The sequence below is a fragment of the Colias eurytheme genome, chromosome 7, assembly GCF_061535395.1.
Source record: "Colias eurytheme isolate Ceu_HAF_F1 chromosome 7, ilColEury1 Martin Lab GWU primary, whole genome shotgun sequence".
NCBI classification, from domain to species: Eukaryota; Metazoa; Arthropoda; class Insecta; order Lepidoptera; family Pieridae; genus Colias; species Colias eurytheme.
The window spans coordinates 9804143-9831538 of NC_142986.1; the positions used below are offsets into that span (position 1 = coordinate 9804143).

The 27396-nt window shown below is 33.6% G+C and overlaps 2 protein-coding genes across 5 annotated transcripts in view; one reads left to right on the forward strand and one right to left on the reverse strand.

Moving 5' to 3' along the window:
- Positions 1-890: 890 nt before the first annotated feature.
- Positions 891-3399, forward strand: LOC149907288 (uncharacterized). The gene is made up of 2 exons (XM_090103664.1): positions 891-985; positions 1513-3399. The coding sequence occupies exons 1-2, from the start codon at positions 891-893 to the stop codon at positions 3245-3247; spliced, it is 1830 nt and encodes a 609-aa protein (XP_089959790.1). The 3' UTR covers positions 3248-3399.
- A 3155-nt stretch (positions 3400-6554) lies between these two features.
- The window catches only part of sdt (MAGUK p55 family member stardust), a 106127-nt gene continuing 85285 nt past the window's right edge, over positions 6555-27396 (reverse strand). For all 4 annotated transcript variants that reach the window (XM_090103653.1, XM_090103649.1, XM_090103650.1 and 1 more), the window contains 12 exons: positions 19547-19733; positions 18104-18324; positions 16806-16970; positions 16097-16205; positions 15616-15713; positions 14364-14568; positions 13697-13829; positions 13149-13312; positions 11959-12123; positions 11311-11442; positions 10451-10632; positions 6555-9854 (listed from right to left, as the gene is read on the reverse strand). In XM_090103653.1, coding sequence (XP_089959779.1) covers positions 9672-9854; positions 10451-10632; positions 11311-11442; positions 11959-12123; positions 13149-13312; positions 13697-13829; positions 14364-14568; positions 15616-15713; positions 16097-16205; positions 16806-16970; positions 18104-18324; positions 19547-19733 — 1944 coding nt within the window. In that variant the 3' untranslated portion in view covers positions 6555-9671. The remainder of the gene's footprint in view (positions 9855-10450; positions 10633-11310; positions 11443-11958; positions 12124-13148; positions 13313-13696; positions 13830-14363; positions 14569-15615; positions 15714-16096; positions 16206-16805; positions 16971-18103; positions 18325-19546; positions 19734-27396) is intronic.

The window sequence follows — 27396 nt, forward strand, 5'->3', positions numbered from 1 at the left end:
TTTTTATTTTATAATTATGTAATATTATGCTCATCTATCTATACTTTCTATAATAATATTATAAAGCTGAAGAGTTTGTTTGAACGCGCTAATCTCAGGAACTACTGGTCCGATTTGAAAAAAATAGCCCATTTATCGAGGCTGCTATAAGTGCTATAGGCTATAGGCAGTAGGCTATATATACATATATAGCCTAAAGCGCGATGATATTATCATTCATGATATTATCATCGCGCTATAAGACCAACAGGAGCGGCGCCACGCGGGTGAAACCTCGGGGCGCAGCTAGTTTCATATAAAATCAGGGTTTAAAATAAAATTCAAAAACATTTTTAGTAAAATTTAATTAATCTATTACTCTAATAAACCAACAATTACCCAAAATACTGAAAACAATATTCAGTAGCATATTTTGAGAGGTGGTACCAATTGAAAAAAAATGCCCATAGGTTATACGAATCAGGCACGTAAATAATAATTACAACGTAAACATACTAATAAGATATGTAATAATAAGACCACATGAGGGGTATAGAATCAAAGGCAGCTATATCCACAACAAGTCATTTTTTAAACTGTGAATGCCATCTTATTCTTCATACTATTCCACATAAGTTCACAAAATTGTTTGGTACCTAAAACAGCTAAATCCCAGCCAAATTCCCGTTTAAAGAATCGGTTTAGAATCAAAGTCAGCTAAATCCACAGGGTTTGGAAACGAACACAGCTAGAATTGAGCTCGGCCAATCACAGGCATCCATTTTCGTAATGACAAGATGGCGGATTTCATACTGAACCGTGTTTGCGTGGGTGTGATTTTTATCGAAATTAAATAGGATTTTGCATAGTTTTCTTACTAAAAACGTGTTATACGACTAGTTAAACGTGTAATGGAAGTGCCTGTAATAGAAGCATTGCCAGGGAAAGGAAGAAAGCGCAAAAGACAGCCGGAGAAATGGAAGGCGAACAAAGCGAAAATTGACAGGTAAGCCTAGTCTAGTGATGTACTTAATCCGATGGAGTTCGATAGAATTTTTAACAAAAGATACAATTTTTTAAAGAATAGATGGAAGAGGTATATATTCTAGGTTTAACATTACCTATAAGTTTAATGTTGTTCAGTTCGATTTCTATCAATAGATGGGTCCATTCCATTAAGGGTCCCGGGGATTATAGTGTATTGGAATTTAGGCGATAAGCTGACAACCTATAATTAAAGTACGTTCAGCCTGAAGCGATCGCTCTTTGTACCTGCTGCCTAGGCGCGTGCCGGCGCTTGTCAAAGGAAGCCGTCGCCGCGACACGTTCTGAACGAATATACTTTAAGCAATAAACTTCCACCTTCCTACCTTCAAAACTTTGTCAGACGTCGTATAAACTATCTATGAGATCGGTGACGCTCTGCCCACACCGTAAGAGATATAGGCGTCGCTATTTGTTTTGCAAGTATTTCATCTTAATGAAAATTGAATAGGCTAAAACAGTAATGGTTACGTTTGTTTTGTTTCACAGGTACTCGTCGCCATCTTTGCCTGAAAACATAACCTGCAATCATAACACAAAATCATTTGCGTGTAAACAATTGAAAATACTAGATCTAGTGCATTTTCACAGATCGTTTTACTCAAAACCCAACAAACAACACCAAGATGCGTTAATATTGAAGTGCTGTTCGGTAAAAAAAACAGCCAGAAAACGGCCTGTAAAAAACGTAAGAAAAAGCAGAGCTTTTTCGATAAAATATGCAATTTACGCAAAATCACTTAAGAAAGCCATTCCAGTTTGCCAGAAAGTATTTCTAAATACACTTGGGATAACGAAGTATCGTGTTCAGTTCGTCATGCAAAACTTCTTTGAATCTGGTCGGGTTCCTACAGAGAAAAGAGGCGGTGACCGTAAGACACAAAAGTTTGCAGCACAAAGACAATCAGTTCATAGTTTTTTAAAGTCTTTGAATTGCGTTGAAGCACATTATTGCAGAGGATCATCGCAGCAACGTAAATACCTACCTAGTGAGCTCAATATTAAAAAAATATATAAACTTTTTAAACAAGCACATCCAAACAGCCCAGTCAAATCATCTTACTTTAGATCTATCTTTAATCAGGATTTTAATCTTGGTTTTGGGAGTCCAAGGACGGATGTGTGCTCGAAATGCCTTGAACTTCAAGAAAAATTGAAAAACGAAAATGATACATCAAAGAAAAACCTACTGATGATAGAGAAAAGGATACACAAATTAAGAGCACAAACATTTTTTAAACTACTAAGGGAAAAAGAAGGGCAAATGATTACATTCTCATTCGATTGCCAAAAGAATTTAGTACTTCCGAAAGTGCCCGACCAGAGCTGTTATTACAGCAGGCAGCTGTATTTGTATAATTTTACAATAGTCCAAGGATCATCGAAAGATCCTTTAAATAAAAACACTACATATGCATACATCTGGACAGAAAATGAATATGCTAAAGGTTCAAACCAAATTGCTTCTGCTGTATATGATAGGCTCAACAAAACTGACCTAACTGATGTAACCCACGTCCGTTTAGTGGCAGATGGATGTGCTGGCCAAAATAAAAATTATATAATGATTTCCATGTGCATGCGATGGCTTTTAGAAAACCGTCATGTAAAAAAAATGGAACTAGTGTTTCCCATCACAGGCCATTCTTTCATGCCTCCTGATAGAGTTTTCGGGAATATTGAAAAACAAATCCGAAAACTTGAGGTAATCACATCGCCAGAAGAGTACATCGCTGTAATCAGTGAACACTCTACAGTCACGCAACTACGTGATATACCCGTGCTTGACTGGAAAAGTTCAATAAATAGTATTGTTAAAACACCGGCTCAAATTCACTTCAAGATTTCTCAGTGCAAAAGATTTATTCTTCGAAGATCCAAAAAACAAGGAAGTGTGTTGGTACGTGGTGAATTATATTACAATTCTGACACGGGAAACAAAAGTTTGTGTAAACCAGGCAAAAAAGCTGAGGATATACGACCAACAATAATTCCTAGCGGCATACAAGTGAATCCATTAAAGTTGCGAGATGTCAGAAACTTGCTTCAAAAACACTACGGTGACTCTTGGAAAAACCTGGCACATTTAAGATATTTTCACGCCGTATTGAATCATTTAGACGAAGATGAGCTGCGGCTATTAGAAGAAAGGGGAGTTGAAGAGAACGATACTGTAGAAGATCTATGTGAAGTTCAAGAAGAAGGAGAGAATTTAAGTATATAAAATTTAATTCATAATAAAAATGATTTTATAAAAATGTTCTTTTATTTACTCAACTAGCTGACCCGGCAGACGTCGTCTTGTCCAGTAATCAATCCAACACCTACGCTACACCTACCCTATACCTGCCCTATACCTGCCCTACACCTACCTTACCCCTATGTATTATTCTGGGTCTTCAGCTACCTACATACCAAATTTCATCGTAATCTGTTCAGTAGTTTTCGAAAGAGTAACAAACATCCATCCATCCACAAACTTTTGCCTTTATAATATTAGTAGGATTATAATTCGGTATCAATTTTTAAGCAATCGACGTGATAATAACGAATGCATATTTTCATTTCATTTTGGATAGAAAATCCTTAGATAAAGTTTAACTGCACATCACTATTCCTGTGACGTCATCACCAAAGAATTGGTATCAAAAACAGCTATATCCATTACAATCAGATTCAAAGACAGCTAAATCCTTTTGTTGGTATCAAATACAGCTAAGTGATTTTAAAATTATCGCGTAAAAGTTTTAATTTGGATTGGTTTATGGGTGTGTGTTGTTCAGTGGTACCAACATTCCTAATACTTTTTTTAAGGCTTTTTTTACACGTATTTCTACAGTAAAAATAAAATAAGACGTTTTTTCTGCTTTATGAAAAAAATGCCTAGGTGGATATAGCTGCCTTTGATTCTGTACCCCTCACATATCTATGCATTTTATGTTAAAACTAAACTAAACTAATATTTTATTATTTATTGGTTTCTATCTTACAATTTGGTTGTCTTTATGTTTAAATTATGTAACATAATACCACAGTATTACAATATTATTTCCTACAGTACGGAATCGCCTTTGATGTCGCGCGATGCCGCCGCCAGCGTAGGTACTTACGCTGCCACACGAAAATACGCTAGGGTTGCAACAAATGGGAAATAAAACAATTGTGATTATTAATATTATGATGAAATCATTTATTCATATTTCATATATGTACATTCAAAATAATTGCGATTATTAAATCTGATGTAATTATTTGTTCATAAATATATAATTACAGATATTGCACTGCTAAATATTATTTACGTGGACACTTTATTTTTGGATGTTCTTAATTGTATATTATAACATTTAACTAAGTAATGCATTCGCATTGGGATGTACAATCTGATTAGGAAATAATGAGGACAACACATACATAGCTTTGATTTTAATTCAACAGATACAATTAATACAATCTTTCTGAAATATTGTTTCCTTCTGGGATTTCAATGTAGATTTACATCCGTAAACGGAACAGTTTGTGCGTGCCATAATAGAATATGTAAGTACGGTCTATGTATAATAAAATTATAACACAAAAAATACGACTGCGTCGTCCTTTCACGATAGGTAAAGCAATCTCAGCGTGATTGCTTTACGCGGCCCGCGTCGCCCGACCCCCGCCAGTTCCCCTCCGTTTCTCTGCACAAGTACATTCGTCGCACTACTGTAGGAAATATGGTAATACTGTGATAATACTTAGAAGAGTTTTTCTGTATCGGATACATTTTACAGAGTATATTTCTATCGATTATATAATGGACAGAGATTTTGCATTTTTTTTTCTTTATTTTACTTGTATTAAGAGGTCTCATTTTGAACAATTTATTAGTTTTAATAGTGTTAAATTAGTAACGTTCTTTATGTTGACATAGTGTTGATGATACAATAAAAAATGGTCAATTCCATGATATTTCCATTTCTACGTGCAAATGTTTTTACGACCAATAATTCTTTAACATTGTCTAATTCGATTTTAATAATAAAATAACAATATTTTTTTTTTTTTAGTTACTTAAGTAACTAGTTCGATTCCCGGTCGAAGTAAGATTTTTTTTGAAAAGCTATGAATGCAGTTCTATATCATTTTAAAAATGATGAAAGGAAACATCCTTTTAGCAAAATTCAATATTTCAAATATGTAGTTTCCCTCCAGGGCCCATCGAAATTTGAAATCGGCCGAATTGATAACCTCCTCCTTTTTTTGAAGACAGTTAAAAAATGGTCTATGTCAGACAGATAACAACTAAGGATAACAAAGTAATCATAATATATCTATTATATTACCGTTTTTTCTAGTCATGGGCGTTTTCGATTATGAACGCAATCGGATATTTATTCGATCTCAGATTTTGAAATCGATTTCAAAATCCGATTTTAGAAATCCGATTTCAGTTTTACCTAGCTTTGCCAATTCGCTTGTTTGTGTTTAGATATGGCTTTATTATGGATATGGATACTCTTAGATTTGCGCGATTTTCCTGCATGCTTTATTCTAGGCTTAGGACTAGCAGAAAGCAAGAGTTTTTTGTAGTAGGTAAACAAACAGCCAAAATTAAGTACTTAAATTACCTCGCCGCCTATCCACGCAAATATAGTCTTTATGTACATACTGAGTTGTAGGACTATATTGAACGCACGTATTCAATGGAAATAGATTTGCGAAGAAGTTCAGTTTATCTCGTTCTAACCAATTGACACAAAGCGGAGTAAAGAAGATAGCATGAATTTCAAATCCGATTTGAGTTTGGATAAACATTAAACACACAGTACGTTTGGTGTAGATCGTAGATCGCTAGCGTTTTGGTTCGCTTCGGCTTGATTTCTGAAATCGAGAAATCGTACCGTATCGGTTTGTTTTTGAAATCGGATTTTGGATACGATTTGATACATCGGACGCATCCCTAGTTTTTTCCGCTTCAAGCTAAATCTTCAAGCTTTTTTGACCTTGTAATACTCATTGTTAAATGAAATTCTATCCACCGTCGGTATTCCAAGCTCAATTTAAGTTATAGTTTTGATAACGCTGAGTAGGTAAAAAATACTTATAAAATTCCACTTACATTTTTTTTCAAATAAATGAATTCTTGAAACTCTGTGTACACGCCTAACAAGCAACCCGCCCAACTTTGCCACCCGCCCGTGAGCTATCGTTTAAGATTATGTTTTCATAGACAAAATGCTCACATTAGCGAAGCGTTATATGCCGGCTGCGCGGCAGCGAGAAGAAAACATGAATTTTAAGGAAAAATTTAGCAAAAAATGTATATCGTAATTTTGTTGTTTAAGTATTTTTTACGTGATCAGTGTATGTAAGACTACAAGTTCCTTCGCGCTTAGTATACCGATAGTAGGACACCCTGCATATCGAACACAGGTCGTCTATGTTTTTCAGTCGCTTTCAGTCGCTCAGTACTGACAATAGTATTTAATAAAATGGGTACCTGGATTAACTGGATGAGGATAATAATTAATAAAAATGAAACAAGGTAATATCTGATATTAAATTTAATAGGTATAATCTATTATTTACATTCAATTGTTCTCTATTAACATGGTATTTATAATAATTTTAATCAATTTGTTGTCAATAAATTTTATATACAGGACTATTTATAAATTATATAATAATAATAATATCAATACTGTGAAGTTCGATAAATCCACAATTGAATACGTGCACAAAATGTATATTAAAATACACGGGGCAAAAACATTATGTTTTAGATACAAATAAATTTGCGAATACATCCAATGCACGTTTCATAAATCAAACAGATAACATAGAATTCTAGTTTACATTAGCACCTCCACAGGCTACCACAAAATACTCAAACTTACATTAATAAAAATCAATCAATGTATAAAAATAACACGATATCCGTATCGGTACATCAATCGGTAAATATAAATTAAGTAATATACACAAAATTAAAATGCCAAGCGCTCTGACGGTATTTTACTATTCCACTGAATATTTGTATTATATTTTATTATTATAGTCGACATTTGGCAACTGCAAAGCAATATCACTAGCAAAACAATCAGTTTTTGTGAACGCATTAATTGATTTTTTTATCAGTTCGTAAAATTCGTCAGTGGGCCCACACTAAGTACATTGCAAAATTGTGATTAAAAATATTTTAAGGTAGTTATTGTTATCAATAGTAACACCACGAACAGTGGTTGGTATTTGGCACTTAATTATTTGGAATGCACTTTTCTGTCTACTTATTAATATAATAAAAAATCGAAACTAGCTGCATATATATAGGTACTAAATTTGAACATGGACATAATATTTTAGAATATTCACAGCTGTAATTTTTCTTATTGGATAACTATTTAATACTTTTCATAGAGGAATTTAGTAATTGTGTTGTAAAACATTTGATTTTGGCGCCATTTTTGACATGCAATTTGCAAGGCAAATTTTATTGGACAAGAGTTGATAAAATAAACTAACTTTGGAATGTTTAAAGTATGTATTAAACATATACGAAAATGTTATAAATAATGTGAACTACTTAAACCGCGTTAATGCCTTCATCATAAAGTAATATGAAGAGATAAGTGTGAAACTATTAAGGTATAGGTAAAGATAATATAAAAACAGATATGTCATTTTTAGGTTAAAATATTGCTTTCTACTCGCTATTACAGCTGATTTTAAACACTGTCCAATATACTTGTTAATATTTAAAATCTACCATTGATTTACCTCCCTCAAGATACTACAGGAGAAAATTTCCAAAAAGTTACTATTTTTTAAAAGCTACTGCAAAATTTTGGAAGTATTGAAATATTTTAATAATCTTTTTATTATGTATAGTTTTATAGTTTTATTTCGTTAGTATATTTATTTATTAGTTTCGTTAAATATATAATATGTGAATATAAAAACGACCAATAACATGAAAACATATTAATTTTAACAGTTAATATTTTATAATTTATTTTGTTATTACAAAAGATCAATTATAATCAGATAAATGATTCTAAATATAGAAAATTATTATTTTATTGAATATTAACAACGTTATTGATTAAATATTGATCCATCAAGAACATGAAGAGTATTGGTTATATTGTTACCTAATGATTCATTAAAATTAGAAGCGTTTCAACGATGGTGTTTAGCTAGAACCCAAATGATCGTATTGAAAATTCTAATTTTAACAAACAACTATGTTTAACGTTTATAAATTTTAAGGCAGTATTAAAAGTTGTTACACGAAAAACCGATACAAATATATTTTATCACCTACGCCGACACTCCACGACAATTATTGCCAGTGCATTTAATATAATTTCAAAACATGTGTACGATTAATTTAATCAAAATAAGGAATATTCGAAACAAATATCGTTCTACGAATGCGCGATTCTCGATGTCGCACTAATCGAATGAAAATCAATATCGATTTAAATCGAAATAAATTAATAACAGTCTTCAAAGTACTCGTTAAATACATAGTATTATTAATTTTCATTCGTCTACGCTACTCTATGAACAGAACTTTTTATCGCGCCTACGAACTTTCCAAGCAAATGTATAACCATTCGCGTCACTACACCCACGAGGAGGACAAATTTTAGGATATTTCTGTTGACATCAGAAAATGATTGAACACGTCTGTTGTTATCGGAAATTTGTCTCTGAATTTTTATAGTTGGAATTTTATCGAAATCAGATATAGGTTCATCAGAAATATGTAAATCTTGTTTATTTTCGATTGGATCATTACTGGTAATGTTAGAATCATTGAAGCTTATTACGTGAGATAGATTTTGAACTTTTGATTTATATTTTCTGATTTTTAACTTCTGATGTTTTGTTTTACCAGCGTTTTCAAGCTGTTCAACATTTCTAACAAAATCAGTTGAACCAATATTTTCGACCTCATAAGTATTAAAAACTTCAGAGACTATTTTGTAATTTCCGATATCAACAGAACAATTACATAGTACATTCCCTATAGCATCAGTCCTGAAACAATTATGTTTCCTTTCTTCATAAAACATATTTCTGTTGTCAACAGAATCACACAATTCATTTCCAACAAAATTAGTTACATGTCGATCACTTTCCACATTTTCGATTTCAGTACTGAAAACACCAGCGTTTTCTTCATCACAAAGCTTTTCATCATCATCATTGTTATAATCACATTGTTCCACATCTCTATCAGTTTTGCAAGCAATGGAATGGTTTCCTAAAGGATTAGGTTGGAATATATGGGGCAGAATATGGGACATTTGTGGCACTTGGGAAAATTGCTGTGATTGTTTCACTTGATTCGACCATTGTCGCTTCCGTAGATCTGACTGATCTAGTTTCTGTTGGGGCACTTGGTGAAGGGAAAGAGCAACTTGGGGCAGATTCACGTGTGGCACATGGGGCAGAAAAACGACTTGAGACGCAGTTGTTTGGGGCACTTTTTTCATCTTATGTGATACAACTAGGGGCAGTTGAGGCACAGTTACTTGGGGCACTTTTTTCACATGAATCACATCTTGGGGCACTTTTTCCATTTGACACAAAACTTTTCGGGGCACTTTTAGCCGGCATTGTCCCCGGGGCACTCGGGGTACAAGGGGCAGGTCCCGCTAGGTGTGCTTGAGCCAATGTGCGGGCACCCACTGCGGCTCGCGCTCGAGACTGTTTATTTCGTTAAGTAATTGTGTGTAGGCACGCTGTGTGTCGTTGTTGATTATGATCATGTCGAACAAGTGTCCCCAGCGGAGTTCCATGTCTCGGGCGGTCGCTATTATCTCTTTTAGCTCTTCTTCCTGTAAATGAGGAATAGTAAATGTTAATAAATAAAAATATATGCTAATACTGTGACATGTTTTCATATTAATAATAGTATGTCTCGTTGTGATTTTGTATTTTTTTTTAATTTTAGTAATTATAAATTTCTCTTGACAAAAAAAAAGTGTGTTACTGAATACATTTATGATTACAGACACAATTTATAAAATATTTATTATTAATTTAGCAACAAAATTGAATCTACAGGTTGCAGAGCAAAGATTGTTGAAAAGTCCCAAGAAGCTTATATCTAATACACTGGAGATTGCACTATGACCATTAACTTGTAACAAGAAAATATGCCTAACCCCTAACATGGCCAAGTTAGGTGTAAAAGGGATAAAAAAAACATACAGGCGTCATTCAACGTCATATTTTCTTGTTACAATTTAATGGTCATAGTGCAATCTCCAGTGTATTAGATATAAGCTTCTTGAAAAGTCCTCATCTAAAGAGCGACAAGTGCCAAGTTACAACAAATAACATAGACATTTTTTAAAACATAAAAATTTACACCAAGTTTCCAGCAACATTTTTCATAAGAAAAATGGTCATAAAAAATCCTACTCCTTACCTTAAAAGCCTCTCCGTTCCTGATCTTCTTCTGCCGTAACTTCTCCAAACTAGGTGGAGCCACGAACACAGTGTAGGGCTTCAAGTCAGACCCTCGCAGGATCTTGAGCGACTGCGGGTGTAGGTTTAGTACGCAAATCTTCCCGGAGTTCACTACTTCGCGGATCGCTTCTAGTGATGTGCCTGGAAAAAGAAAACAAATATTTTACTACTTGCCCTACTACTTCAAATTGTGTAAAATTTAGAAACGAAATAAACTATTTTTATTTTATTTTTTTATTTATTTATTTTAGAACATTTTTTTACGATATTAGAATTGCCTGGTGGTAACTAAAGCGGTAAATCGATTTCCGTAACCAATACGAGTGTTGTACTTGGAAAAGAAAAGGGACAAGAGACAACATAGATTTATGATTAGTAACTATTTTCTTATAAACATGTTATTAGAGTGTATTAACGTAGATGTTTTTTCAAAAATTTATCTTGATAAATGGTATTAAAATTTTAGGTGAGGTAAGTTAAGTTATACACAAATTAAATGGCCAAAGTAATTTTTCTACAAACTTTAAATTATTATACAACAAAAATAGACCTAATAAAACTTCTTACAATAAACAACTTATTTTATATTAGCTTCATAGTTGTTTACTATCATCCTACATAGTATAAAACAAAGTCGCTTTTTCTGTCCCTATGTCCTATGTATGCTTAAATCTTTAAAACTACGCAACGAATTTTGATGCGGATTTTGTAATAGATAGAGTGATTCAAGAGGAAGGTTTTAGTGTATAATTTATTAGGTTTTAGACAAAGCGGGCGAAGCCGCAGGATGAAAACTAGTACATATATAAAAACACTCACCATAATACGCCTTTTCATATTCGCCATGTTCCACAAACTTTCTATTCAATATATCTGCTTCAAACTGCGTCCGCGATATAAAGTGATAGTCTTGCCCGGGGACCTCGTGGTCTTTGCGGGGTCGGGATGTGTCTGGAATAATTAAGATATTTATTAGAAATAATAGTAATTATTTGACTGACCGGTTGGCATGGTTGGTAGTGGCCCTGCCTTCAAAGCCAGGTCGTGGGTTCGATTCCCACCCGGGGCAAATATTTGTGTGATGAACATGAATGTTGGCTCTGTGTCTGGATGTTAATTATCTATATGTATAAGTATTTATTTAAAATTATATATGTATGTTTATCAGCCATCTGGTTTCCTTAACACAAGCGAAAGCTTAGTAAGAGATCAGATCGTGCCGTGTGTGAAAATTGTCCTGAAATATTTATTTATTTATAATTAGCATCTTCTTTATATAATGTATGTTTGTTACTCTTTGACAGGAAAACCATTAGACGGATTTCGATAATACTTGGCATTGATGAAGATGACGTAATGATTGTGGTAATAGAACTATACCAATCATTGTAGTCATACTAATCATGACGATGATGAAGCTTTAAGTTTTTTTTATATATATTTTTTTTATTTTTTTGATATACTCACGTGGTACAGCAGCAGCGAACCTCGCCGTGTCCTCCATGAGCCTCTGCCGCAGCTCGTGGCGGCCGATGTTGGGCGGGCCGATGAGCACGATGGGCCGCTTGTGCGACGCGCGCGGGTAGTACAGACCCACCTCCTCGTATGTGAGGATCTCTTCTTGCTCGTATTCTGAACATGGAAATTAATTCTGTTAAATTAAAATCTCCGTGGTCTCCTCTGAAAATCAGTGCAGCAATACATTTTAAATAATGGTTGCTGCTTTGCTGACGGGGAGTCCATATTGCCTCCATTGCTATCTTTTTTTTTGTTTTGTGTATTATTTTTACTAAGAGTTACATGGTGGCAAATAAAACGCTTTCTATTTCTATTTCTATTTCTATTAAAATGAAAAGCATGACGAGCACGTGTCAGAAGTGAAACTTCTTTGGTAAGTTTAGTATTGTCGCCGTCGTCCATGACTTGACGGTATTGTGATATTGAAATTTTACGCTCAACGCGCCAGAATTTTCACATTTTTGAAGTGAAAACTTCTTTAACGGCGTTGAGCACTTTTTCTGTGATGGGTATAAAATCTTAAACTCGCGTCAGGACACGTGACCTGATCGAAAAAGCGTAAGACGGATACCATTCCAAAATATCAAACATGCTCAACGTTAATAATCAAGTTTTCACTTCTGCCGGCACTCCCGGAGTGCAACCCGTCTTTTTTTAAAGACAGTAATTGATGGGATGAATTCATTCTCATAAACAACGTTTGGCGTTGTATATTACAGTCACGCTTATATAAAGATGATTTTGACTAATCTAAGTAACTGCTGGGTTCACATTCATAATAAATTATTAGCTGTATATTTTGAAACAATAAAAAATTTGATCATTTTTACCCGACTACGGCAAAGCAAAAGGAGGGTTATTCGATTGAATACTAAAACGGAAACGAAATAGACCAGTAGACCATTTATAATAATTACTTTACTAATCTACAAGACTGAAGTGTGGCAACGGCGCAGTATCGATAAATGTTAGAGAAGCTAACTATTATCTACAGGGTGTTTTGTACAATGTACAGAGTTATATACAGTTATACATTATACATGTCAAAGATCAAAGGGACTAATAACAGTTTTGCATACTGATTTCGAAAAAATAATATTCCCTATAAATACAGATGTAAAGATAATTATAAAACTCACCATCAGCCCCAGACGTAGAATACAGAGGATATCCAGCCTCACTGGTGGCTTTCTTGCCCTTTTTCTTTCTTGGCGGTTTCTTCGCACATAGTAAAGTGCCGCCTTTCCGTGGCTTGTCTCGCGCAGCTACCTCGCCCGCTAATGTTAACTTCATTGATTCACGTCTGGAAATTATATTAATTTTTATGAAATGTAGGGTAGGAAGATAATTTTGACAATACAATATTTAAAGGGCAGTTTTCAGATTTAAATTTTAATTTCTTTGAAGGATATTTTTGTAAAGTTCTCTCGTATTTTCATGTTTAAGAGAAATAGGAAGATATACGTTTAGGCAAGAATTGTGTCATCAATTATTTTTTATTTTTCGCTTAAAATTCTTGGTAAACCAACATCAATTACACGAATCCATTTAACAGTATTCTTCCACCCTTACACCCTAAAAAAAGTCTATCAAAAATACCCTTATTCATTGACAAAAACCCCATCCGCCTTCTTTCCAAAAATTCCAAACACATATTCTAAAGTAAAAATAATGTAATAAAACTCACTGGTGCTGAAAAGCTTGACTAGGAATGAGTCCAGCGAGGGTCTGGTCCTCCTCCCCCTCGCGGAACGCCTGCCACCAGTTCGGGTCCTCGCGGCTGATCACGTGTAAAACGTCGCCTTTTTGGAAACTTATACCTGGAATGATTTGTTTGTGTCATTTGACTTTGCTAAATCATCGGGTAAATGTTTTGGTGGAGTGGTTCGAATGAAGAATAAAAAATTAAAAAAAATTAGAAGATTCTCTGTTTTCTTCTTATTTCGTTGTACATAATGAGCATGATTATTAATAGTTTAGAATTGAGCTATGAAATAAAAGCACCGGTTTGCTGAATAAATAAATGCTCGTTTTAACGGCAACGGTCGCGTTGTGCGTGTAGTTTTTTTGCATATATTTTTATTGTGAAAAAATAAATAAATTTTTATATTTATTTATTTATAGGTGTTGTGATTAGCAGTAGTCGTTCGTGTGTGTGTATTGGTGTACGTGTATGTATGCATGTGTGATTATGACACTTATCGCACGCAGTATGTATTCTTCGTCCTCGGTAGTTATAGGTGCGTGTGTGCGTTAATTCGTGGTAGTTATGCGTGTGTTTACAGTACGTGTTCATCTTAATAATATTATAAATGCGAAAGTTTGTGAGGATGTGTGAGTGTGTGTGTGCTCACCCAGCTCGCGGCACGGGATGTACACGTCGTCCTCTGGGTCGTAGTCGAAGTGCGCGCGCACGTGCAGCACGCGGTGCGGTGCGGGCGGGCGCGGCGCGGTGCGCGCGCACACCACCACGGTGAGCGTGCCCGCCAGCGCGCCCAGCACGCCGCACACCTCGTGCACTGACTTGCCGCGCATGCTCACACCGTTCACTTCTAACAGCTGGAGTTAAAAAAAAAAATTGTTTATTTCTTTAAAAAAAATGTGTGCCTATACTTGTGTACACACGTAAGAAGTAAAACTTCTTTATGGCCTTAAAAATGTCACGAGTATGGCGTAACGCAAAAATGTCACGCGTACGGTGTAACGCAAAAATGTCATGCGTACGGCGTAACGAAAAAATGTTACACTAAATTTTTGCCCGACCCCGATAAAGAAGTTTCACTTCAAAAATTGTTTATTTCTTTAAAAAAATGTGTTCGTGTACTAGTGTACACACGTAAGAAGCGAAACTTCTTTATGACCTTATTTTTCAAAAAATAATTTACTATATGCAATTTTACTGAAATACGTCGAATCACGCGTGGTAGGGATAAGAACAAGATGGCGCGTAACGGAAAAATGTCACGCATAACGAAAAAATGTTACACTAAATTTTTTTCCAACCCCGATAAAAAAGTTTCACTTCAAAAAATAATATAAAATAAAAATTGTTTATTTCTTTTAAATAAGTTTTAATCTTGGGTTGGAGGTAAGTGCCTTCATTTAATTGATAAATTTCACTTGTGTTAGAAGGCGCTTCTCTTCTATAACAATTAAAAGAAAACTTAAAAAATAAGGTAATGTTAGTCATAAAAATACTCTAAAATTGGTAGAATGGATGTATGAGTGTGTTTGTGTATGTGTGTGTATGTGTGTTCGCATGTTTTTGATTGTGTAATGTACAAGAATCAAAGTGTGTTAGAGTTATGCAGCTGATATAGACTTGCTATACAATGCAATATGGTTCAAGTGATAGTAGCTCTGTGTAATTGTAAAAACCATTTATTTATTACCGTTAAATCGTAGGATTTATCGAAATGAGATGGTGAATAAAATGATATATGTATAAAACAGGTACGTTTTTGCATGACTTTTTCAAAGCTTTAGAACAATTTTTTTAAACAAATTCATCAATTAACAGGGTCCCTTATTATCTTTAATTTGAAAAATTCTACAAACTAACTATTAAATAGTATAATATATTTCTACAAATCATGTAAATCTTACCTCATCTCCCTCGTGTAACAACCCTGACTTTTCCGCAGCTCCCCCTCTCACTATCCTGCCGATTATAACTGCTTCACCTTCATTTCTTACTGTAGCACCTGTAAATAAAATAACATAAAAATAAGTTAAAGTACATTTTTTTTCTACATTTTCCCCATTTTTTTGCGTATTTTTTCCTTTTAGGAGTTTATTTTTATGCTAAAGAACTCGTGAATTTTGTTTAGGAAAAGAATAATCGTTGTATAGAGAAATTTTATTATTGAATTTGATGTCATCACACATTTTGTAAATTACAAAATTTTGTGACATTTATTTAATTGAAAAAAAAAAAAAAAATTTGGTCTGTCTTACAGAAAATATTGCTAGAAAAATTCTAAATTTGAATCAAAATCGAACTAAATAATGAAATTAAAAAAATATATATTTAACTGTTTATCGTTATCACATTTTTTTAGAAAATTATAGGTTATTAAATACTTACCAAGTGGTTCATTAGTCTTTTCGAGTTTAATAATTTTAATCGTATCGCTCGTGTCGTCGGGCGAGCCCGCGGGCTGGAACTTGTCGTTCTCGCCCCTGTGGTTGCCAGTCTGCAAAATATTATATTATCTATGATTTTTTTGTTGCGTCATGTCATGGCGAATTCATTTGAATTTTATACTTCTTTTTTTACATTTTTTGCATATTATTGTAAAAATTGTTATAAGATGGAACTTATTTCATATATGGAGGTGGGCATTGGCATCCATGCCACAGCTCATTTATGCTTTTACAGGTGTCATCGTAATTTAAGTTTATGTAAACTTTGTTTATTGTTCCATATAAAGAATTTTGAATTTGAATTTTTGACTGGCAATACCGTCACGTCATGGAGTAAGGCGACGATTTTGGTATCTTTGAATCTTGCCAAAGAAGTTTCATTTACATGTATGCTCGGCACACACGATCTTATTTTTTTATTTATCCCATGTATAAAATATAAATGTATCCATGACATAAATCTAAATACATACAAAATAGTTATAACAAGCAGTAAATCTATACTAATATCATAAAACGGAAGAGTTTGTTTGAACGCGCTAATCTCACAGAATTTCTTGATTCGGTCCCCGCGCTCAAGGCCCGCGATAGAAGCTATGCATTAGCTTAATAAAATAAAAACATACAAAATAAATAATTACAAGAAATACCTTCCGATTCCTCGCAAAGCACGCCGGGTCTACCAGGGCCGCAGCGCTGTCGTGCGCTTGCAGTAGACTCTCGAGCTCGAGCCCGCCCAGCACCGACACGAGTTCCGCCGCCACACTCGACGTCGCACCTCCTGATGCGGCGTGCGCGCCTAGTACGTCTATACACTGGAATAACAATTATAATCATTTTTTTAATCATTATTTAATACAATTCGCCATGTTTATTTAATTACAGATAAAAAAATAAAAAAATATAAAAAAATAATTTATTGATCAATTTGTGGGTTAGTACAAACTACAAACATGTAACATTTGGACCCCAAACTAGGACAGCCTGTATTTTGGGGTCCACCTTCCTTAATGACACAATAATAACAAAACTATAGCATAATATTAACTTAAATAATGATTTAGGTAATTTAGCTATTTTTTATACAAAATACAGATATTTTCCACATTTGCATTATTATGTAATACATAATAATAAAGGTAAAACGTTTAAGCATATTTTTGACTGTTTTTCTTCTTATTTTTTGATGTGACAACGTCTTATAATTCGATAGCGCCGACTGCACGCACGAAAAAACATGACTCATGCGGCGTTACCTCGCTCTGAGGCGTTCCATGTAAGGTGCAAGCGGGAGCGCGGAACGAGCGACAAAGAAGCACAATCGGACGTTGTCACGTTCAACTATCGTCAGTAAACAGACTTTACAGACAACCAATTTTTTTTTTATTTTTTATCAATCCTGAAAAAAATATCTATATATAGTTACTTAGGGAAAATAATTTCATTTCAAATTGAATATTATATTTTATTAAAAAGGATGATAATGGAAAATTTATTAAATATCGTTTGTAATTTAATATATGAATAATCTATAGCACAAATTGTTTTGTAAAAGATGATGTAATGATATTGTTTGATAAAAATTTGGGCATCCGCGTGTAACCATTAATGTTTGCTAATTATTATTTAAATACAATAGCTCAATTGTTGCATGACTTTGATTATTTAAAATTTCCATGATTTTTCGAGTCTTAAAATACATATATACAATTAGGTACATATACAGGTTTCGTCACGTTACCATAAGCAATTAAATAACCAAAAGGATAATTCACAAACACCCAAAAACACACATATTGGCAATTAATAATACATATTGCAACAAATTTTGATGTAGTTTTTTTTAGAGAGTGGTTCAATCGAAATGTTTTAGTATGTACATCATTTGTTAAGTTTTAAATCGCGCGGGCGAAGTCGCGGGCAACACCTAGTAATAAAATAAACTTACATCTTTTAACCGATCCTGCGCTCTCTGTGTCTGCGGGGGTGATAACCCAGGTCGCTTGTGCCTCACCGCATTCAGCACAGCCGTTCTCGTGGTGAGGGGTGTAGCTAACCCGGGGCAGAGCGTGCTGGCTGCCCCGGCGATACGCGCCGCTAGACCCGACTCGCCCAGGGAACCCAGGGCCTTTTGTACCCTGGATAACGCTGCGCATACTTCTTGGTAATCTGGAATAGAATAATAGGTTAGATAAAGAATGTAGAACAAATAGTGATGAATATTATAACAAATAGAATTGGTTTGTGGTATTAGAATTGAACCTATTATTTATTATTTTCCAATTTTGTAACATATGTATGTTACAAAATAGAGGGGATTCAGAATGCTGTAGGTACTTAATTGTAGAAATTTTTCAAATTATGGATTCTATATACAATTTCAATAGGTATTTTTATTCCTATGTATTTGTACTGTATAACAAAGAAGTTCTTAATATTCAATATTTCATACATTACATTGTCTTCAATTTTCATTTAAATAATTTGTACCATTTACTAAGGCATAACTTCTTATATTTTAAATGTTAAGACAATAACATTGAATGTTTCACATATTATTCCATGAATGCAATATGTTACATTAAAAAAGGTAACACACTTTTATTCAAATCAAGAAAATAGGTCATCACATCTTCAAACCAATTTCTAAGTCGACGATTGAAATCCTAAAAATGATATCTGATATTGAAGCCCAGGAATTCTATTACATATTTCCATGGAATATTACATATTGAAGCCATATGGCTTATATAGTTATAGTGGACGAAGAGGCCACATTATTTCTATTTGGATGGGTGCAGCTAAATTAGCTGAACTTTAAATAGCACGTAGAAATAGATTTTTAATTAGGTTAAGTTTTTCTATCGTACCTATATTTATTTAAGATGCTCTTTCGTACGATCAGAAATAAGGAAGTCATCTTAAGTTTTCAAAAATTAAGGAATATTAGAAGAGTGAGTCAATAGCAAAATGCTATAAAAATAGCATTCCAATTGAGTCAAATACCCTCTGAAATTTCCAATGTCATTGCAAGATTCCATAGGGATTCGACAACTCGTCTATTATTTTTAAATCTATTACGAGAGACAAGAAACCCTTGAAAAGGGGGCTACGGTAAACAAAATTGTTAAAACTAACTATTAACATAAATTGCTAGCCATATTTAGCAAAATTACATGTCAAAAACAACACCATCCCAAATCAATGGACAGCCTTCTCCTAACTTAAATTCTTAACCAAATATTATTGCAATAGAGGAAGGTTTTGAATCATATTATTGTCCTACTTATATTATAAATGCGAATGTTTCTTACTCATTTACGCAAAAACTGCTGAACATAACTAGTATAATATTATAATAGAGAAAGGTTTTAACTGCATATCAACTCACCAACAATACTATACAACTGTGAGGGTTCCTCCACATCCTCCTCGTACGCCTCGTTCACAAAGGAGGTAGTGTTGGGAGGGTTGGACTCCAGAGCCTGCAGTTTGTGCGAACCCCTGAGGGAGTTTCGGAGGAACTCATTCTGCGCTGCGATCCTCTCTTCCGCTTCTTTACGTTGACGGAGCTGTTCCTGGAAAGAGAAAGAGATATTAATTAAATGGTTGTAGGTAGTTTTTATGCTATGTTACTGTTATTTATCGAGATTTTTTAGGAAAAAAAAGAATCTATATATATAAAACTCAAAGGTGACTGATATAGTGATCTGTCAACGCACAGCCCAAACCACTGGACGTATCGGGCTTAAATTTGGCATGCAGGTAGATGTTAGGACGTAGGCATCCGCTAAGAAAGGATTTCCCGAAATTCTTACGGGAACGGGGAAAAACGGGGATGCACGTACAAAGTCGTGGACGGAAGCTAGTATTATATATGAGGTTTTCAAGGTTCAAGAAATTATACAATCAAAGGATCATCCAGTTACATTTTACTTTTAAATAAAGAGACAGAAGATACGTCGTACGTTTTTAAAGAAACTAAGAACAGTTAATTTGGGTATACTGTTCCAAGTTTCTAAGAAAAAGGTCAAGATTGGAAGTTATGTGAAGAAGGGACTCGGCAATACCAAAATAGTGAAGAAATATTTGTTTACTTCAGTTATAAGTTGTAGTACCCGCGTACTATAACTGAAGTAAACAAGTTTTTATTTCACATACTTTATAATAAATCTGATGAAAATAAAAAGTTATAGTTTTGTGTGAAGGTTTATAGCAAACCTTAAAAGTATAGCATAGGTTTATAAAGACAAACTTGAGGCAACATAGCAATTTTTTTACAAATATGTATCGCTTATGTCGAATACTGAAAAAAAGTTATATGAAAATTGAAAAACAATACAAATAAGTTATAATTTGTTGGACTCGACATGACCATCTTTATACCTAATTACACCATTAAAAATGCCATGTTTTGTTCGTTTGTCCTCTCTAATCTCGCTGCAATATACAAGATATAAAAAGAATATTTCTCCCAACAATATACAATACAAATATTTCTAAAAATATTATTTTATATTTGAAACAGAATAACGTTACAAATATGAGTGTATCGGAGTTTGTAGTTCCCTGTAGCTATTGCATATCATACGATGCATTCCAAATTACTGTCTCGAAGAAAAGAGTTTTATTCGTATTTTCAGTTTTAATGAAGGGTTGGATTTGTTCTCGGTTTAATATTGGGAACAGATATTATATTATACATTATATTATAAATGCGAAAGTTTGTGAGGATGTGTGTGTGTTTGTTACTCTTTCACGCAAATACTACTGAACCGATTTCAATGAAATTTAGCACACATAGAGGATTAACACATAGAATAGGTTTTATCCCGGAAATTCCACGGAAACAGGAACTATGCGGGTTTATCTTTGAAAATGCGGGCGAAGCCGCGGGCGGAAAGCTAGTACATACATTACACTTACATTTGAATATAGTTTAAAATAAGATAAAATGTTGAATTCATAGATATCTTATCTAAGATCTAACAGATATAACATCAGGCAAAAATCTTAACACTATTTTCAGTGAAATCGATAATGCTGAAATCGAAAATCTTAGCGTTCTAAGCTAAAAAAATCTAACACTAATTGGTTGATCAGTTTATGACTGTAATCGATACACATCGAATCTACTATTCACAATTGCAATTCTTTAGATATAGATGCATGGAAAAAAACTTATCTTTTATTTCAAATTAATTGAAATGAAACAAACCTTAGAGGGTACCTACTCCTACGCTATTTGACAACAAACAAACTGAAATTCATCTATATACATATACCTACTAAATACTAATACAATTAAAAAGTTTGACGTCAATGCTCGTCGCTCAGTTAACCCGTAATGTCCGTTTGCCCCACTTGGCTGATGTTTTTATGTCTTTCTGCCTCAAATCACATTCTATGAGATTTTTAATCTAATGAATTATTCTTCACGCGATAGCAGTTTCTATACAAACTTAGCAACCTATTTCCTTCGATTTAAATTATAGAAATCAAAAAGAGATTACATTCCTTGATCATTTGCGGACTTGAAAACATCCGAGATAGGCTTTCGCATTTATTTAAGTAAACATAAATGAAACAACAAATTAATTTAACTTTAATTATTATATTCTATGCATATGTAAATGTAATTATACCTATTCTAAAAAGGAATTATTAAAATAGTCTAATATTGTAAAAAAAAATTACAGATAATTTCCACATTACAAAAACTATTGTACATACTCATATTTTTTATGTCAAGCTCAAGTAGCATCAAGATACAAAATAAACATTGCACAAAGCAAATCTTAATTTGAATAACAAAATATCTTGAAGTTGCGAAAGCCGAAAAGTTCAAAGACCCCATAACTGTGCCAAATATGTACTATAAAGATTAAAATATTTCGTTAAATTAAATCATGCGAATAAAATCTAACTGTTTTTTATGCAAATAACATATTTAAAAGCCATTTTATCACCAATTCTTGATATATTTCCGTATAAAATTTGACAAAAGAAACGCCAATATTACATTTAACATTTTAGCGATACATTCTTGTAAAATTAAAGTGAATAAAGGGAGCATACCTTTAAAATGCTTTACAGAGGCTGTATCAAATTTGGCACTCAATTACGCTACACCCTCGAAACGCATCTACCCTTTGTGACTAAATGTAGTCACTTCTATGGACAGTGGTTATTGGCCTTTTGTCACTCTAATGCAATTTTGAACCAAATTTAAAAAGATACGTAATATTTTTATGTTTAATTTTTGTACCTTTACTACTGTAGGTATTAGCTTTAGTTGATATTAATCCATCAGTCCCCGGAATCACAGACACAATAGAAAATCTATTGTGTCGCGCCCCGATCGGACCTTTACTACTGTATTAGCTTTAGTTGATATTAAAGTAAGCAAATAATAATAAATACTAGAAAAATTACTCAAAAACATATTTTTGTTCGGAGGATGTCGTAGATTATATGAATGCATTAAAAAAACCTGTGTATTATTTAGTCACATTAAAAATAGTCCTATATTGTTCGCAAACAGTATTACACGTACAGATTGTCAATACATTTTTATATAACACTTGCAACACAATTCAATCACGCTTACGTCACAGAATCATGCCACAGACTAAAAAACGTGTGAAACTCACCGAGTACGCCTTTATCCTTTTTGGGTCAACATCATGCGACCGCGTCTGCGCACGCGGCGACGACGATACCATGATCTATGGATCACGATCTATGGATCACTAAGCTAACGGTCTACACGCACAGAACGCCATCCCAAACATGGTACACTTTCACAAACCACTATGAAATTTTAAAATATGGCCGCCTAATTGGATTTTTAGCGGCTAATTGATCTATTAGGGTAAAGATTAATTAAGGTTGAGTGTTAATCACGATTTAATAATGCGACAATTATATTGATACTCAGGGAAAACTGATATATACGACACATTATAAACATTAGTTTTAAATATCTCCTTGTTCCCAAATTAAATTCTGTTTGAATTCAGCTATTTGTAGGTTTTAAGCCTTAAGGTTAAATCTTTCATTAAACTACCACCGATACAGTATCGATTTTATCGAGATTACAACAAGAAACTTAAGAAATCGTACAAAATATATTATAAATAACCATTTATGGATAAACGATTTTCTCTCCTATATTTATTTCCATTCTACATATTCACTTATCTACTTCGCAAGCAACAGCAAGTACCTAGTAGTCCTAGTACTCATAACTGTATTATAAACTAAATCTGATCATATATGGCTTATTTGATTAAAATATTATAAACAGCCTCCAAACGAACGCATAACATTGAACTTTTAGCGATTACGTCACAAAATAGCGTTAATCGAAGGTTAAGTCACTTTAATCTATAAATAAATAGGTACGTTATTAAAAATATGTATTAAATAACACGACAATGTTATGTATTATTTTTACTATTACGTTTGAGATGAATCGAATTTGTACTATATTAATATGTGCCGTAGCCCGTCGACGTACCTAAAGAAATATTAGAAAAGCTAATTATTTTCATCATGAAAACAAATTGAAAGAAAAGAAGAACTGTTTAATTTAGGAATCGTCGTCTCTCGGTATGAAGTGAGTGAAGTCACGAAATGGACCTACTAGCTTTAATTATAACACGATTCAACACCATGGTCATTGGGCAAAATTGTGCATGAAGCAAATAGTCTTAAGTTTGTAAATAGTCTTAAGTGCCCTAAGTTTCCATACATAAACTATAACTATAATAAATTAAAATCATAAAACCTGGGGCTTCAAAACAAACGTTGTTTACAAGGTAAAAGATTCACCTTTCAGCTTTCAGATATACAAGACAGCTATTATATAAATCTTATGTTTTAATTCAAAGAAATAGCAAGACGTTTCGTGAATTCCATTTGAATTCCCCGGTGTGACCTCAATATATTCTACATGTTTATTACGGCTTGTAATTTGTTGTTACAGTTGCTGTAATATGTTGTTACAGTTGCTGTAATTCAGTTAAGCATTATGTAGTTGTAATGTGTATTGTTATAGAGTAATATAATTATTTAACCACTCGCTTGGTGCAGTGACGGAAACTCTAGTACGGTTCCGCTTAAGTTATATGGAATTTTGGGATGTATGATATTTATGTTTTTGTTAACAATTTTGTAATTAAGATCCTATAATGTATAAAAATAAGATAATGGTTTGAAATTTTAGACCGTCCCGAGAATATAAATACATTTAAATTAGAGAATTACCGATTAATATATCATGTACTAGAGGTCCGCCCCGGCTTCGCCCGTGGTAGATATTTCGCAATAAAAAGTAGCCTGTCCTTTCTCGGGTATCAAAATATCTCCATACCAAATTTCATGCAAATTGGTTCAGTAGTTTAGGTGTGATTGAGTAACAGACAGACAGACAGAGTTACTTTCGCATTTATAATATTAGTACGGATTAGACTTTTTTCGCGTGTTTTATTAACCCGATATAAAGATTGTCAATGCTTGTATCACGCTATCATTAGCAATATCATAGAAAAAAATATCGTGAAGTACCTATCTATACTACTTAATATTATAAAGAGGAAAGGTATGTATGTATGGTTTTCACGCATAAACTACTGGACCGATTTTCATGGAATTTGGCACAGATAATCTTTAGACCCTGAGAAAGAACATAGGCTACCTTTTATTGCGAAATATGTACCACGAGCGAAGCCGGGGCGGAACACTAGTAAGGAATATACTTACTTATTCCTTAAGCGAAAAGGGAACCTCTCAGTCAATTGGCCGGCCATTAGACTTCGATAGATGTTATTGGAATAAAAATATATGGTGATCGTCGAAAACACTTCAATTGCGATAGAGTAAAAACTAGCTGTAATCCACGGTTTTACCCGCATTTCTCCGCTCCTATTAGTCTTAGCGTGATGATATATAGCTATAGCCAAAGAATACTAAATAGTTAATACATAACTATAGCCTTTCTCGATACCTGGGCTATCTAAAACTGAAAGAATTTCTCAAATCTGACTTGAAGTTCCTGAGGTTAGCGCGTATAACCAACCAAACAAACAAACTTATCATATATTTTAATATAACAATATAGATATATATGAACAAAACACTTCACCAAAACATAATAATCTGATTATAAATCGATTATAATCTAACAAGCGATACGTTAAAATGAAAACGCAAACTAATCAGTTGGTCCACACTCAAAGCACATTATTGGATAGCGCAAAATTAAACTGATACCTCTTGTGTAGATAAAGATAAATATATAATCGAAGTTGAAACTATATTTTGCAGAGAATCTGCAAAGTTATTTAGGATAATGTAATTGATAACGAAAAAGAGAAAAATCTAAAGTTAATGTGTGAAATCCATACCTACTAATATTACAAATGCGAAAGTAACTCTGTCTGTCTGTTACTCAATCACGCCTTAACTACTGAACCAATTTGCATGAAATTTGGTATAGAGATATTTTGATACCCGAGAAAGGACATAGGATAGGTTTTATCCCGGAAATCCTACGGTTTTTCTTTTAAAACGCGAGCGAAGCCGCGGGCGGAAAGCTGAAGAATGTCCATAATTATTCTCACTTAGTAAAAGAAAAATTGATTTAAATTTTAAATCCGTTCGGTTATCTATACTAATATCATAAAGCTGAAGAGTTTGTTTGCATGAACGCGCTAATCTCAGGAACTACTGATCCGATTTGAAAAATTATTTCAGTGTTAGATAGCTCATTTATCAAGGAAGGCTATAGGCTATATATCATTACGCTAAGATCAACAAGAGGGGAGCAATAGGGGTAAAGCAAAGTGTATGTCAAGTCATATTTATAACACTTATTACAATCTTCGCTACCAATCACAAAAGATTCAATATTCGCAAAGGCATCCGTAAAACCTTTATAACGTACACACAAGGTCAAAGCATTCGTCACACAAACCAATGTGTGTGAAATGACTTATATTATGCGTTGATGTTAAATTCGTCACAGTGTTTTTATTTATACCTACATAGAATCTATCCCAATGATTTTAATGTTTTTTTAATCATGCTAATATATATTAAATTAGCTTTCCGCCCGCGGCTTCGCCCGCGTTTTCAGAGAAAAACCCGTTCCCGTAGGATTTCCGGGATAAAACCTATCCTATGTCCTTTCTCGGGTATCAAAATATATCTATACCAAATTTCAAGCAAATTGGTTCAGTAGTTCAGGCGTGATTGAGTAACAGACAGACAGAGTTACTTTCGCATTTACAATATTAAATTATTAAGTATGGATTGCTGATAAAGTGTCACAACAATAAAGGAAGAAAAATGCACTTCATATTAAAAGTTTTAAAATATTGTATTTTCCTAGGAAATTTTTCAGAGCATTACCATAGCAGTTGTATTTCAAAAATCATTAATTTTGGGCTTCAATCGGTTCACTAGCCACTTAACAGAAGAATATTATTTTTAACTTAATACGTACATTGTAGAGGAAACAAAATCTTTTCCAGTCTTAATTTAAACTTGTAACAACACAATCACTACAAATATCGAACTAAGAAAGAAAAAAACACCCAAGTTCTCTTGTGTTTCCCTAGAGCAATGTTTACGTTGTTTTTTGTTAAATCCAATAAGTATTTGTTGCAACTTCAAACGAAAATAAGGCGCTGTGTTCTTCGGTTAGAAATATGTTTAGTTTCTTCTTAAAATTTAATAATTAATATAGTGTTAAAAACTAAAAACACGCTTTAAAGAGATGAAATTATTGAATTGGGATTGTTTATTGATTAGTGTACAAAGTTTTAGTAGAATCTGTCCGTTTAAACAGTCCTTCAAAATCGATATTCAAGAAGTCGATTACATACAAACATACAGGTGAGCTAATAAATAAAAAGACGTGTGGCACTCGGGGACTGCCGCGGTAGCTATTGCATGCTATGCCTTCAAGCCACACCTCCGCGCCCGTCGGAGTGGGGAGCGTGAGGTTTTTTCGTTACGCAATTTCTGGATTCGGTTTCGGTCTCCGCGCTTAAGGCCCGCGATAGAAGCTATGCAATAGCTTAAAAAAACACTTACAAGGCGGTAAATACAGCGTTTGTATAAAATTCCTTGCTTTACAAGACACAACATAAAAATATTAATTTTGCATGCAAAGCGTAAATTCTAACCTACATTTCAGAGTTTTTTAAATTAGAATTCCATTGTAGTTAGAAA

What these genes read in the sequence shown, in the direction of transcription:
- LOC149907288 (XM_090103664.1), top strand. Translation starts at nt 891, where the DNA reads ATGGAAGTGCCTGTAATAGAAGCATTGCCAGGGAAAGGAAGAAAGCGC. An exon ending in AACAAAGCGAAAATTGACAG is followed by an intron (nt 986 to 1,512) that starts GTAAGCCTAGTC and finishes TTTGTTTCACAG; the next exon opens with GTACTCGTCGCCATCTTTGC.